The 16537-nt window shown below is 38.7% G+C and overlaps 1 protein-coding gene across 1 annotated transcript in view; it reads left to right on the top strand.

Moving 5' to 3' along the window:
- Nucleotides 1-610: 610 nt before the first annotated feature.
- The window catches only part of DYTN (dystrotelin), a 50479-nt gene continuing 34552 nt past the window's right edge, over nt 611-16537 (top strand). Inside the window, exons 1-5 of the mRNA XM_036857057.1 lie at nt 611-629; nt 10000-10074; nt 12842-13043; nt 14883-14968; nt 15479-15579. Coding sequence (XP_036712952.1) covers nt 611-629; nt 10000-10074; nt 12842-13043; nt 14883-14968; nt 15479-15579 — 483 coding nt within the window. The remainder of the gene's footprint in view (nt 630-9999; nt 10075-12841; nt 13044-14882; nt 14969-15478; nt 15580-16537) is intronic.

Genomic DNA, 16537 nt, shown 5'->3' with positions numbered 1-16537 from the left:
TCTTAGAAATGTGTAAGGTTTTATTATAGCATAACCCATTCTTTTTGTTGAAAGCAAACTGAATTGTATACACACACAGACACACATAAATACACATATATATGTGATAAGATGTTCAAATGGATAGTATTTTTCAGATACTTAGTATGTAGAATGATTCACTATAGTGCTATTAGAAATTCAAGCATTGAGAGCTTCAAATTTTGTCCTTCAAAATTCAAGTAAATTTCCATTTTCTTCAAGTGAGAATTCAGTCCACTCTTAAAATTATAATGCCTCAAAAGTTCTAAGTATTCACCGTATTAGTTTCAGGAGTTTGTTTCTAGCTTCCCTAGAGAAGTGACCAGCATAAGAAGCTTCTCCCTGCTTTCCTTATTTTTTACCCTCCCAGGAATTTTTAGTCTCCCTGAACACCTTGCAGTCATCGTTCCACAGGTGAAATGACTTTGCTTAGTTGCCTTTTTGCCCCCCACCCAGCAATTAGGACCACTGGCCTAAAATATCTCTGATACATCCAGCAATTCCACTGCAAAATCTTCTGATTAAAATATTGGTTCATTTCCAGTTACAAGGATCTTCTTGCCATCTGTTATTCCAAGAAATTCCTAAAATGGACCCAGATAAACAAGGTAAGTATTATTGTTAAGTTTTTGAGCACAGTTTGCAAACAAAAAAATCAGGCACAGATGTTGTATTTTCAGACTTCCGAGTTGCAGAGGAGTGACATTTGGCAAATGCCTGGCTGAAAAAGAAACTATTGGATGATTGAAAAGACTTTCTCCGTTTTCTAAACAGAAATTCATAACATATTGACAAGTATTTGGTCTGTTGTCCCCAAAGCACCAAAAAATAATTTAACAAAAGACTTGATCTCAATATAATTGCACTCTAAATTGCTATTCAAATACACAAAAAGTGGCTTATCTTATTTACATATATCTTCATAGTTTACTATTAAAATGACATCACTGTAGATATTTTAACGTCAGGGGTAAGTTCACTGTACTATTTGAGACCAAAGTTGAGAGAAAAGTGTCACAGCTGTTACTATATAACTATTTGATAAATGGATAGAGGGAAACTAATTCCCTTTTCTTCCAGCATCTCTGAATGCCAGGGTAGGCCCAGGACTGGCTTGTGATATTTTTATTGTTGGACCTAGTGGCAGCCTTATTCCCCTAGCTAAGATCTAGATTGTTAACTTGGCTTGTTTTATATAAAATTCCATACTATCTCAAGTTATTTATCTAAAACAACATTCTGAATGATTCAAATTATCTTTGGGTTTCCCAGTAGTGGGCCTTCATATTAGTAAGCTTAACACAAAGCAGTAGATACTCCATTCAAAGCTCACTTTTCTCTCCCTAAGGAGTGTTTCTTAAATGTAGTGTGTGTGCATCAGAATCATTTAGAGGGTTTGTTAAAATGCTGGGCTCCACCTCCAGGGTTTGCGACTCAGTAGGTCCAGTGTGGGGACCAAGAACATGAATTTCTAACAAGTTCCCAGGCCATGCTGATGCTGGCCGCTTAGGACCACTGGCCTAAAATATCTCTTTCTGGATCATCGAACTAGATGATGGGCCGTTGAAAGAAATTTTATTACATTCTTAGTATCTGTAGAAAATGACACATTTGGCTAAGTAAAAATATGAATCGTTTAAAGCAAAACAAGGTTCCCAGTTAAATTGCTTCCATGAACAAGACCATATGTAGCTTTGTAGCTTATATTATTATTTTTTTGAACATCTCAAATTACTTTGTTTATAGCTTTGGGTCTGATACATCCAGCAATTTCTTCCTTTCTTGAGTCTTCTCTTACCAGCAGGAGAAAAAAAAAAAAAAAAAAGAAGCCTTGAGGAAGCAGGGCTGCTGGTGAACCACCTGGGATACTCATTCATTTTCCCCATGTCCTATATCACAGCTTGCCCTGTTATGCTGCATAACTTCATCAGATGACACTGCAAAACATGACTTGACAGGAGTGTGATGGGCCAGATGGTAGAGCAGCCAAAGAATCAGTCTTCCACCAACAGCAGCATCTGGGCACCTGCAGACTCCCTAGCTTGCTGATTCTGCGTTCATTTGGTGCATCTGAGAGGGAGGAACCAGGGCGCAAAAATTGGCCAGTTTCCAGAAGGAAAAACAATGTTGGGTATTATTACATTTTTGTAAATCATTTCCACACTCTTGTGGCTACTCTCCGTGTGCTCTCCTTCTCCAGACTTAGGGCAGAGGTATGACTTTTCCCCTACTCTAACACTGGACTCTTATCTGAAAACTAAGCATTTTTAAAACATAAGGAAATAGTAAACAACAAAAGAGAGTGAATTGTAGGTCTCTGATATGGTTATACCTGTTCAAAAAAGAATAACAAAATATAGAGGGTTTTAAAATAAGCTGTCTTGTTTAATGACACTTTCAGGCACAGCCCACATTCCCCTAAGGTAGGTGTCTCTGACTCATGATCATGTATTGATCATTGGATCAAGGTATATTTAGGGAGAGGCCAGGGGTATGCTCTAAGGTCTCAAGGGTTGGTCTGACCTGGTTCAGCCCCGTAACGCCCTGAGTGGCTTAGCTTAGTGCCTGGCACTCAATACCCATATGTGGAATAGCCAGGACTTCACGCCACGACACTCAAGGGCAAGAAACAGCCTTTTCCAAACCAAAAGCTAGTCACTGTCACTTGGTATGAAATTTAGACTAAGTTAAGTTTGGGCAGCAGCCGTCCTGAGACAGACAGAAAGCATTTCAGGTTTTTCCTGAACATCTGGTCTGAAGTGCTCAGAGTATCTGGTCCGAAGTAGCATCGTGGCCGCCACTCACTCTGCTCTTTGCCTTTGGCTTCGGGGTCCACTTGAAGACAGGGGACTCCTTGTCAAGACTGGACACAGAAATCCTTGCCAAGCCTAGTGTCCGGTCTCCCTAGTTACACAACGCAGCCATTCCCCCCCACCGGGGAACTGCTAGTAAGGGAAGCCCCGTAATCAGCCCGCAAACTTGAACCCCAGTTAGGCATCTCCCACTTTCCTGTCCAGGTATCAGCGTCTCTCCCGCTCTAGGGAAAAGAGAGTCATAGCTAGAACAACACTAAAATCAAGATTGGTTTTCAAAGGCAACTGAGATTCCAGAATGTCTGTGTGTATATGGGTCAGGGAGGAGGGGCCGGGACAGAGGATGAAGTTGCGGTGCAGGCAGTGAGCAATCCAGGTGATATTTGCCACAGCAAAGCCCCTCTCAGAGGGAACCTGCTCTTCTGGCCATCCAGCATCTGGTCACGTTTCTTCTGCTGAACCAGTGCACCTGCTTTGGAAGAACAACTTCCCCCTGATTTTAGGCCATGAAATTCTAGTAGTGTTGATTCCAACTCTCCCATTTCCATGGATGGCATTCTTTGATGGGCCTTTCATACTAAAGCCTGAGTGGGTTGACTTCAGGGTGGCCCCTGAAACACTGACCCCTTAAAAGGTGGTAAGTCTCCCAAAGGAGTAAAGAGAGCTTAGACCTTGGAACACACACAGAAATGGACATGGAAACATTGCCTTTTCATCCTTTAAATTCTCCCACTGTTGCAAGAACAAGTCAGAAATTAATATCACCATAAATTATCCTGCCACATATGTTTGAATCAATGAAATCCCCCCATCAATCCCTTGTTTTGTTTTGTTTAGGGCCTGCTTAGCAAAGGCTAAAGAGCCTGCTGTGTTTCTAGTCACAAACACTCCTCCAGCACACAAACCATTTACTCCCAATTGCCTAAGTTTTATGGTAATCAGCTGACAATAAATTTGAAAATAGCTTTATTTTCCTCAAGGCAGCTTACCTTCAGCATAATAAATACAAGTAAGTCCTGGGCTCAAAGCTTGTTTGCATGTGAAACCTTGCTTCCAAGTGAGCATTATGGGTATAAAGTCTATTTAATTGAAATTTGTTATCACAAGAAATATTAGAGATGCAACGTTGCTTGGCAGTTCTTTCCAAAGTGTGTGACTGGCTTCCTCTCTCACTGCCTGCTGTAACAATACCATATCTTTACCATTCCTCAAGTTTTCTGCTCTACCATCTCTCCCTAATTCTGAGTGAACTTGTCCCCAGCTTCATAAAGAAAACAGAAACCCTCAGACATGCCTTCTTTCCCACACCCACCATCATATCCTTTTATTCTTCCTCTCAGGGAATGCGGGGAAGTCCTCTCAGGGGCTTCTTGCCAAAGCTAATTCCTTCACCTGTACATCTTCCCCCATCCATTGCCTCTACCTCAGAGATTGTATCAGTTAGCTACATTTCAGTTACTTGTAAGAGAGAACTCAGCTCAAAGAGGCTTTATTACCTTATATAATTAATTACCCTAGAGAGGACTAGCTTGCTCTGAGCCCAGACAATGTCAGTAGGATGTGGTTTCTCTCCATCTCCAAGTTCGTCTCTACTCTCCTTCGTGTGTTGGTTTCATGCTCAAGCTACACATCCCGACAGGAGAGTAACTGCTGCTCCCATCTATGATTCCAATTTCAAGTCCAAAAGGAAAAAATAAGTCTTCTTCCCTGATAACTTGAACAAAGAGTCCTTGATCCAAATTTCACTGGTATATTCTTTGCCTGACTTTGGTTATGAATCCACATCTGGGGAGGGCAATAATGCTCTCATTGGTCGGGTAGGCCTGGGCCACGTGTCCTCCATGGAAATAGGAGCATTGGAATGAACCCAACTAGAATTTCATGGACCAAGATCAGGTTCACCAGAAGAAAGGTGAATGGATGTTGGGTGGCTATGGGAACATGTTGTCCTCTGAGACAGACTTTGCTGTATCAAATACCTCCTGGAACCCTACTTCCTAGACCCTCAACCTCATCCTCTCTCCTGACCCCTCCTCCATGACCCGTACATACATTTTGGAATCTCTCCTGCCTTTGAAAATCAGTTTTGATTTTGTGTGCTTTTCTAGCGATGGCCCTCTTGTCTTCCCTTCAGATTAAGAATCTTGAAAGAGTTGTCTGTTTTTATATTTTTTTCTTTACCTTACATTCTTTGATCAATCCTGTGTAATTTGATTTCGGCCTCCATATCCCCATAAAAGTGGTCTTATGAAGCCTTTAATAGTCAAGTTAATCAAAAACAGAGACTAATTTTTAGCCCATAGTTGATCTCCTTGTGGCTTCCAGATACTGAAGTATTGGCTTGTCTCTATTTTCTGAAACTCACCTTCCTTGGCCTTTGTACCATTGCTGTCTCCTGGTTTCTTTGGCTTTCCCTTCTTCTTCTTCTTAGGTTTCTCTTTCTCCTCTGGTACTTAAATGATTATGTTTCTCAGGCGTACTGTTACTTAGCCTAATTTTCTCTTCACTTAAAGCACTCTTCTTAGGCAACCTAGTAGGTGGACATGGTTTTGCCCAGAGTCAACACTAATGACTCCTAAATCTCTATCCCATCCTAAATAGCAACCCTGACTCCCAGACACAGAATCAAAAATTGAGTCCTGTTCAACACCCTGAACAGCTCCCCCTCCCAGCCAGTATTCTTTAAAACTGAGCTCTCAGTCTGGTAGCCACTAGCCACATGTGGCTATGGAGCACTTGAAATATGGCTAGTCCAAATTGAGATGTGCTGCAAGTGTAAAAAAGATATTGAGTTTTGAAGACAATAAGAACAGAAAATGTTTTATTAATAATTTTTATGTTGGTTACATGTTAAATAATATTCTGATAGATAAAATGAAATACATCATTAAAATTAATTTCACCTGTTTCTTCTTACTTTTTAAAATGTAGCTGCTAGAAACTTAAGGTGACATATTTGAATCATACTGTATGTCTCCTGTTGGACAGCAATACTCTAAAAATTTCTCATGGCTACTTCCTCCATGCTGGGAAATCTCTTTAAGCTTCTCCTTTTCATCACCATGTGGAACCCTCTGGCTCTAGTCCGGCATTCCCAGTTTCTGACCTGTTCCCTTTCACCTGGACTCTGCTTGATCCACAAGCCTTCTCAGAAAGAAACCTTGACCAATATGTCTGCCTATTCTCTCAGGTCACCTTAGCTCCAGGATTTGCTGTCCAAGGACCATTCCCTCCAACTCCCTGTACTCCAAGCCCAAGTCTCTGGGGACAAGTCCCAGTTCCAGAATCCTGGACTCCCAAGTGTCTGGGAGGTAGTTTCAACTGCCTATTGGACATCTCCATTCAGATGTCTTACAGAAACCTCAAACTCAGATGTTGAAAATGAATTCCCATTCCACCTCTATGCACAAACTTTATCCTCCCCCATTATTTCCTACACTTGGTCTCCCTCCCACGTCCAATTAGCCACCAATCCCTGTCAATTTCACTAGAAAATTGTGCCTCTTATCTCCCCCCAATTTTCTCTCCCCAGTACCATTCAGATCGCTATCATGTTATAGAAAGTAAAAAATTAAACCCCTCCCATAATGCCCATAATGTACTCCTGTCCCCAGATAAACAGTTAGAGGTCTGATATATAACCTTTCCTACTGTGTTTATTGTGTTCTTTTTTTCTATTAGTTTTTATCATTTACAAAAATAGGACCATACTAAGTTATAGACACATTGCCATGGATTTGGGCTTATAATCATGCTTTAAAATGTCTTTCAACCTCAAGATTGCCAAAAAATTTTTCTTTTAATTGTCTTAGAGTTTTAAGAATTCATGTTTAACTCTGTAATACATCCTGGTGTTATTTTTGTTTATGATCTGAACTAAAGTACCTATATTATATTTTTCTAAATAGTTATCCATCCAATGGCCCCAACACTATTTAATAAATAATCTATAATTTCCTCATTGATATAAACCACCGATATAAAAGGAAGTTATTGATTCTCACTGAGTTAAAACATCATCTTTATCATATGCTAAAACCCTATGTAAGACATATATACACTACCAAATGTAAAATAGATAGCTAGTGGGAAGCAACCGCATAGCACAGGGAGATCAGCTCGTGCTTTGTGACCACCTAGAGGGGTGGGAGAGGGAGGGTGGGAGGGAGGGAGATGCAAGAGGGAAGAGATATGGGAACATATGTATATGTATAACTGATTCACTTTGTTATAAAGCAGAAACTAACACACAATTGTAAAGAAATTATACTCCAATAAAGATGTTAATAAAAAAACAAAAACCCTATGTATACATAGGTCAGTTTCTGATTTTGTCCTGTTCCATTACTCTATCTGTTCCTGAAATAAGCACACATTGCATTTATTCTTACAGATTAATTTTATATTGTTTTGTCAAGTTCAAAATGGTAGTTGGAATTTGGGTTGTAATTGCTTTAAATTTATAGGGTAGAATTCATATCCTTATGTTATTGAACATTCCTAATCCAGGAATATCCAGGAATGGAGGAAATAGATCTCTCCATTTATTCATATTATCTTTAATGTCTTTCAATAAAGCTTTATAAGGTCTTACACATTGTTTTGTTTACTTTAGGCATTTTTTAGATGTTAAAAATTACCTGTTCTAACTGATTATTCTTGGTATAAAGTGGTGGTACTCAAAGTATATTTCCTGGACTGAAAACATGAGCATCGCCTGGGATTAGAAATGCAATACCCAGGCCCCCCGACCCAGACTCTGGGGGTAAGCTCTGCAATCTGATGCAAGTAAAGTTTGAAAACCACTGATATAAAGGGAAGTTATTGATTCTCATACAATTGTCCTAAATCCAGCCAACTTGCAGATGATCCTCATGAATTATCTGGATAGAGAGGCAATCAGAACATCTGTACATCTCTTCCTTCCTAAAATTTATAACTCTTATTTTTATTTGTTTTTGTAGATTAGAATTCCAAAACAGGGACAGCAAATAAGTTCCAATTCTATTATTATATGCCAGCTCCAATGGACTCATACTGACATCCTGGAGGGCTATCCTTCAAGGTCTATCAAGGAGATTCCACCCTATCTGGCACAGTGTGGAGGGGACAGGGGTGGTCCTGATGCCCTGTATTTTATTTCTCTGCTTCAGACTAGAGTTGGATCACAGTGGTGAAAAGGGGGATGGGGGTGATTTTTTCCTGACTCTAACAGGGATGTCTTTTGTCTATCTCACTTTTATATGAAATTTGTCTTTTATTTCTGACATTTTAAGGATGTTTCCTCTCTTCCTAGATCGTGTACCAGTTTTTAAAAAATCAGAATGGCTGATGAATTTTACCAATGTATTTTGAGAATCCACTGGTTCAGTAACTTTTTTCCTTCTCTTAATATATTAATTGTTGAACAAATTTTAAATTCCTGAAATAAATCTTTCCATATCATGGAACATAATTCTTTAATGTGTTCTTGAAAATGTTTGCTAATATATTATGTTTTATCTTTGCTTTCATCTTAAATAAGATATGTTTATTTTTTATATATCTGATTTAGATGGTATTTAGATGAGACTTCAAACTTTAGACCTTTGAGTTGATGCTGAAACCGTCCCACATTGGACAATTTTCCTTGGCCAATTAGACCAATTTCCTTCAAAGGCTCAAATCAGAATTTAACTAGTTTCTCTCAGTAATAACAATATTTTCAATAAAACTTTATCAAATGTTGGTATTACAGTTATGTTAGCCTCCTAAAATAAATTGGGAAGTTTTCTGAGTTTTTTCCAGTTTTTTTTTTTAATTTTTTTTAATTTATTTTTTTTAACATCTTTATTGGAGTATAATTGCTTTACAATGGTGTGTTAGTTTCTGCTTTATAACAAAGTGAATCAGTTATACATATACATATGTTCCCATATCTCTTCCCTCTTGTGTCTCCCTCCCTCCCACCCTCCCTATCCCACCCCTCTAGGTGGTCACAAAGCACCAAGCTGGTCTCCCTGTGTTATGCGGCTGCTTCCCACTAGCTATCTATTTTACGTTTGGTAGTGTATATATGTCCATGCCACTCTCTCACTTTGTCATAGCTTACCCTTCCCCCTCCCCATATCCTCAAGTCCATTTTTAGAAGAGTCGAGTAACAGGGATTCCCCTATCCCTTGAAAGTTTAAAGGAATTTGCCTGCAAAACTATCTCTGCTTATGGTTGTTTATCTTTGATGACTGCTTTTCCTCGTCAAAAAGTCTTCTGTAGTAATTAGTCTTTCAACTTTTTTTTCATATGTTTTGATCATTTCTATTTTCTATTACATATACATTTTCTATTACATATACAAATGTACAGGGCATTTGTATATTACATATACATTTTCTATTACCTAGATATGGCTCCAGAACTTTCTCTTCTCCTCCACACTGTGAAAAGGGTGAATACATACTCAGTGCCTGGTAAGTGCTCAGATATGCTAGCCACTGATGTAGTGATGTTGGTGGTGGGTAATAGAAAGTATATTAATAATTCTTTTCTGATTATAAAAATAACATGTGCTTTTTATAGAAAATTTAGGTAATATTGACAAGTAGGAAGAAAATAACTAAGAATTCGAGCACTCAAAGATATCCACTGTTAACAGTCTGACGAATGACATTAGAAATTAAGCTCCACGGGGCAAGAATTTTTATCTGTTTTGTTAGTTGCTATATTTCAAGAGCCTGGACTCATGCCAGGGCCATATAGTAAGAGCTCAATAAAAATCTGCTAAATGAGTGGATGGGTAGTCATTTTCATGGATGCATAAATATGTGTGTACATATGACTAGAATATATTAACAAACTGAATTTATATTCTACAGATAGTTTTTTGTCTTATTGTTTCATAGGCTATTTCATTTTTATATAAAAAGTGGATGGCTTCATGGAAGAGCCCTCCTCACTGGGGGATTCCTTAGTTTGGTGGGCTCAGAGGAGGCTCTCTATGGTCACCTGCAGCCTAGGATAGCGTAGTCCATTATTATTTGTTCCCAGGTAGGAAAGAGAGCTCTAGACTGTGATTTCCTCACCTGCAAAATAAAGTAGGGGTACATGCTCTCTAGGATTTCCTTCTAGGATATGGGATTTATCTAATGAGACAGCCCTTTATCTATGATATTTCATGTTTTCTTTACAGATGCTCTTAATAGTATTGAGAATTCCATTTATAGAACAGCCTTCAAATTACGATCAGTGCAAACCTTGTGCCAATGTAAGTACAGGTTCTCTTGAAACACTTGAAATAATCTGACCCTGATGGTTAATGTAAAAGTCATAGAAAACCAAAAACTCCCCCCATGTGAGTGACTGCTGGATCTGGAAGGTTGGACCTGTGCATCTACCCTACTTGTAACAGGGAAGATGGAGTGTGGAAGATACACCTGTGTGTTCCACCCACATGTAGCTTCGCTGACTGACAATAGACAATAATTCATGGATGAGGATTTTAATTCTTTAAAACAATGTTCCTACTTGGTTTCTGCAAATTTTTTGTTTGTTTATTCCCTTTTCAGGATACCAATATTGACGCAAAATAAAATCACAAAATAAGTTAGTTTAATATAACTTGTAGATTCAAATGTAAAAATTTCTCAATTCCTTCTACTACTTAAGACTTGCATTTTTAAGTTGTACCCCCGTCTCTTTCTGAACCTGCAAAAGTAAGTTCAGATGAATAATCCTCAGGCCATAAAGTTTAAAAATCACTTGAGAATTTCATGAGAACTACTCTTTTGCATTAAATTTTACCCGATTGAATGCCATGGTTTCTTTTCCTATACTATTATCTAGGTAAAATACAGTAAAAATTTTTATCCTGTAAAAATTCTCCAAAATGAAATGACTTGGGTCCTGGCTGTGAAAAATGACAGGCATTCAGCATATCTGAAGTTATTGATTTCTAATAAGTTCTGTACTGCATTTTTAAAAAATCACTTTGTGTAATTTATGACATTTATTACAGCAGACCTAAAAAAGTTGTGTTTTATATATATATATATAAATTGTATTTTATATACACACACACACACACACACACACACACATATGTCATTTTTCCTAAAGGTTGAAATTTTTAAAATATTTTTCCTCTGCCTAATAAGTTAGGTAGACCAGTGGTTTTCAAAATGTGTTTCACAAAGTGGACATGGGTGTGAAGTAGGGTAAGAAAGGGCGAGCGAGGTGGGAAAAGGAAGTAGAGGCAAGTCAAGAAAACCCAAAAGGGCCAGCAAGGTGGGAAAAGGAAGAATAGGCAAGTAGAGAAAACCCAAAAGGCTATCTCCTCTACCAGAACAACTCTGTTTTTCTCTATCTTCCATATTGCATTTCTGTGAAAGTGTCCTTTGAAGAAGGGATTCTTGGCTTAAAAAAAAATTTTTTTTAAATCACTGATATAGACAAATTACTTATATTACTCCAGAAATCAACAAAAGGCAGAAGATGCTCACTAAAAATTTACCCTGAATCATGCTATTTTCCTGGAGAATGTCTCCTATTAAAGAAAGTTAGCAGCCAATGCTCACATGAGCCTCCATCATTGTTCATATGAGACTGGATGTGTACAAACAGTGTAATTTGAGGGTGTACCTTTCGGGATTTTTTATTACGCCTGGCATCAGAAACAGTGAATATAAATAATATGCATGGGAAATAGTAACAGTATACGAAATCAGAAGTTGGAAAGTTCTACCTATAACAGATAACCAAACAAAAATTGGGGAAACAAAAGTCCCTAACACCGAGATAAACATATCGTGAGCTCCAGGCAGCAGGATCTGGAGAGCCGGAGAGCGTTCCTGCACAAATCTGGTGGTGAGATTAATGGACACCACTATTATCTGTTTTGCTGTAATACAGAATTCTCAGCAGAAGCCATAGCATCCTGTGTACAGCACGCCAGGCCGAGGTGATAGGTTTTGTGACTGAATAACGATGAAAGAGTTTTCAGTCTCTACCACATGCAGCCACGTTTTTATCACAGTCTCATCCCAAAACATACCCCCTCACTTTCTTAGACTCTCCCTTTAAAAGCAGTATCAGAGAACAAATAAAAATGTTTATTATACGTGCTAGATTTGTTGTATGTGAGGTTGATTTACGAAGTAGACAGAAGTGCAGGGTTTTATCACTTCACAGGCTGAAGCATTTTAAATGCCAGCAGCTCTTGGTGCCGCTGACGTCCCCATCTCTCAGATGGCACAAGTGGGTGTTTATTCATTTTGTCTGTCATCCTCCATCTGCAAGAAACCATGGGGTCAGCTCTATTTCATTCTTCCTTATATTTATTGCCTTGTAACATTTTTAGGAGAAGGTGATAAAAAAAAACATGTAAGAAATAAACCATTATTTTTTGTAAGCAACTTTGGTTTTATTAAGTGCCTTTCTGGATAATAATACTGATGAGACCAAGATCAAAAAAATAAACATTACTAAAGCAAGGGTGAGACCTAAGGAGTCTAATTCAGCAACTGCTCTTTTATAAAGATCACTGAGTTTTTTAAGTAATGCATTTGCATTTTTATACACAATATTCCTTCTCGAGCTAGGCTGCAGACAAGAAAAAATGATATTTGAACATGAAAGATGAATTTTCTCAATCCACTTAATAAACAGCATAAAAATGTTTTTCCCAACTTTTCACCAGTGTCCTAACTTCCTCGGAAAGCTATTTTCAAGTTTTTCACTTCTTTCCCATTTAATTTCCTTTTATAAAGCCACATCCTAGAGGTTATACTGGGAATAATCTTCTAACTATGCTTTACAAACAGATGCACTTTTGCAAAATCAAATCGACTGTTAGAATAGGAACGCCTGAATTATACACAAGAGAGATGTATCCAAATAGTGGCCATATGTAATTCCCTTAAAAAAACAGCTGCCATAAAAAACAGTCTTCATTAAAGGCTAGATGATGTTTATTTTTTTGAAGCCTTTTGTTCAGATCAGAAGAAGTGATGCAGTGTTTCCTTTGCTTCCTGCAGTGGACTTGATTGGCAGTTCTCTGATTCAGCATGTCCTACTACGTCAGAGTCTCTGGGAGGCAAGAGAAAGTGCTGTCTCTGTGCAGCAGCTTTTTCAGGCTCTGCAGGAGCTGTTTCAGAGAGTCAGGGTGGAAAAACCAGGACAGGTGCACCCCAGAGCTTCGGAACTCACTCTGAGCCTTCTCACAACAATGTATGACAGGTGAGGCTGAGGGGACCATGCTGTGACCTCACAGGGGGTGTTTAGTTGCCTCTGGTCATTGACCAGTTGGGATTGTCTAATATTTGTTCAAGGTTTGATATCTAAGAAGGCTTCTTTGTTTGTCTGTTTTCCTCAAATGTATTATTCAGGAGGGGAACAAAGAAGTACATGCTTATCAACCTCACTAATATGAATGACTCATGGACAGCAAAAAGGGGGAAAATCCACATTTTCATACAGACTCATTTCCACTCTAGAGAAGCACGCACACCTTTTGCTAGGGCAATTATGCATCTATGTATATATATAAATTACACTTTTCTCTTGAGTCCCCGGTAGTATATGTCTTTGCTTATTCCTTTATAACCAGTTGTCAGTTTCTGTTTGTGGGATAAAGTTGAATAACCTGTGCATAAATGGCTAACCTATTGTCTTAGTCTGGGCTGCTATACCAAACTACCGTAGACTGGGTGACTTAACAAACATTTATTTCTCACAGTTCTGGAGGCTGGGAAGTCTAAGGTCAAGGCACCGGCAGACAGATGGGTCTGGTGAGAACCCACTTCCTGGTACATAGAGGGCCATCTTTTGGCTGTGTCCTCACATGGTGAAAGGGGCGAGGGCGCTCTCTGGGGTCTCTTTTGTAGTAATAGCAATCCAATTCATAAGAGTTCCACCTTTGTGACCTAATCATCTTCCCAAACCCCATCGCTAAATACCATCACATTGGGGGTTAGGATTTCAACATATGACTTGGAGAGGCACACGTAAAACAGTTTACACCCTGTCAAAGGCTTGATTATGCATGCTCTAAGTCAGTGGTATCGGGTGTGTGTGTTTGTGTGTGTGTTTACCACTTTTTTGTCCCACTTCAGTTGTGTTTATCTTACGTGATCTTGACCCAGTAGCCTTCATCCTGTAGAATGGACTTTTAAAAGCTCACAGTAAATATAAAACATGTGGAAAGTGCAGAAAAGAGTGAAGAAGAAATATCACCCCAAAGCCTGCCTCCCAAAGGCAAGCACAGTTTAACCACTTGGCAAATTCCTTACTAGTTTATTATTTATTTTTTTTGTTGTACAAATAATATATAAGCACGTTCTCAAGTTATTTTTTCATGATTTCAGACTCCTTAAGCATTGTGATTTTGGCTGTCCTTTCTTGTATCAATGCCTGCCTCTAACAATCCTCCTGCCTTTGATACATTGTATTTTGTTGGTTTGGAAACTGCACAGCCAGTGGGCACAGTGTAATGAGGCTCTAAGTGAGGGCCTGAGAATGGGTGGATTTTTTTTAATATAAAGGTTTGCTCCTTCTGCCTTCCTTTTGGCCCTTGTCTCTGTTGTTTGGTTTCCCAGCATGTGAGCCCTAAAGGAAGTGAGACTGCCTGGTCCAGGAGGACCCAGGAAGACCCAGGAAGACGCCTGGGTCTCCAGTGCCTAGGACACTGCTTAGTACAGAGGAAGCACCCAGTAAACATTTGCTGAACACATGAATGAATGAATAAATGAAGGATGAAATATTTTCATTCAATTCTTAGTTCTGTCAAATTCTAGATATAGGAAAACTGACCATGAAAAGCATGAACTTGTAACACGGTGTCAGAAATGTCCATTCAGGGACTTCCCTGGCGGTCCAGTGGTTAAGACTCTGAGCTACCGCTGCAGGGGGCGCAGGTTCCATCCCTGGTTGGGGAACTAAGATCCCACATGCTGCACAGTGCAGCCAAAAAAAAAAAGAAAGAAAGAAATGTCCATTCATAGTCATGGTTTTTATAAACCACTTTACCAAGAATAACCCTGCCTTTCCCATTCTTATCTCTGTTTTGTTGCCATGCAGCTCGGGAACGGGTTTTCTCAAGCTTGGACCTGCAGCTGCTGCCCTGATTGCCCTCTCAGGGGATAGTCCTCTTACAAAATACAGAGGTAACATATGCAGGAGTTTTGAATGTCTGAAGTGCAGTGACCACCAAATCTCTCCAACACGTTATCTTCTTCACTCACACCTGTATCCCCGCCACACTGCTCTGGTTCGGCAAGTACTCAGCAAGACCTAGAATTTTTCAAGATGTTGATCTATGCTTTCTAACTATTCATAATTTGGTTATCCTTGATATTTATTTGTATAGGGATTATTCAGACACCAGTAGTTATTATTCCTTTAAAGACAGACTCTGCTCAGATCGCCATTTACCAACCTTGTGGTCTTTGTCATTGATGTGCTAAATTATCAAAAAATTGAAATGTGAATGGATCTTCATTAGTTATCAAATTATTTAGTTTGGGAAGCCTTCAAAATAGCAAGCAAATAACCAAGAATTATAACTTTCACCTTTATACCCACAGATAAACTGTTTAGAATTCAAAGCACATATTCTTCAAAGATATATAGCAAGTATTCAGTTTAAAGATTTCTTTCCCCCCTTATGTGTCTAGCTCTTTTTCAGCTCTATGCAGAAAATAACAGGGGAGGTTATGATTCTGGGGCACGCATGACTCGAAGGATTTTGAGAAACCTACTAACAGATCTACAACAGGTAAATCTCTAATACTTAAGAATTCTAAATTTGTTCCAGTTACATTAGTCACATTTATTATTAAAGGATCTGATTTTTACAGTGTCAATTCTACCTTAATATAGTTCTCCATGTAACCTCTCTCCTCTTTAGCCACTGGTATTATCTGAATATAGGCTGATCTATTGCAATTGCTTCCTAACTGCTTTGCCCAACTCAAGCCTCTCCTCTCTGCAACTCTTCCTCCACACAGCAGCCAGTGACTCTTCCAAAATGTAAATGTAAATGCCTAAAATTCTTCGTTGGCCATATTCTGTGATAGAATAAAACCTGAACTCCTTAGCCTCACAGGCAAAGCTTTCATGATTTGACTCAATCCTTCTCTTTTCAGAAAGAGGTAAATCATGATACTTATACAAATATAAAATGAACATGTATTCAAAATTTTATTTAATTTGTTAATTAAAAGAGGACTCCAGTAAGTTACAACTAGTTGAAAGAAATAACCAAAGAACAGACAAGCTGATAGATTAAGAATGTTACAATGAATTTGCCGGTGGACCCAAGACTGACTTTGGGCTGAAGGGGAGGGCTGTCCCTCAACCAGGACAGAATTTATTTGCATGTCTATAGATAAGAATTATTTGCATTGTGATCAGTTGTCTACAAGTTAATGTTAATGTCTACAAAATTACAAAATAGCTTAATCAAAGACAGTGATGCATATCTCTATAGGTTCAGATAATCCCCATTGAAATGATATTCAGTGGTTTCTTTTGCGTATTCTACAGTGTTTAATTTTTCCTTCCATCACTGTCACGCTTGCATATCAAAATTGTTACTGTACCTGACATGCACCAAGTTCTCCACGCCTGACTTGTGTAGGTGCAATCTGTCTGCAACACCACTGCCTCTCCTTTCACTTGACAAATACTGTTTGTCTTTCAAGATCACTCAAATATTAGTCACCTCCTCACTG

This window comes from Balaenoptera musculus, chromosome 7, assembly GCF_009873245.2.
Source record: "Balaenoptera musculus isolate JJ_BM4_2016_0621 chromosome 7, mBalMus1.pri.v3, whole genome shotgun sequence".
NCBI lineage: Eukaryota > Metazoa > Chordata > Mammalia > Artiodactyla > Balaenopteridae > Balaenoptera > Balaenoptera musculus.
Note: the sequence above shows the minus strand (reverse complement) of the source record. Positions and strands in the feature narration are given on the sequence as shown.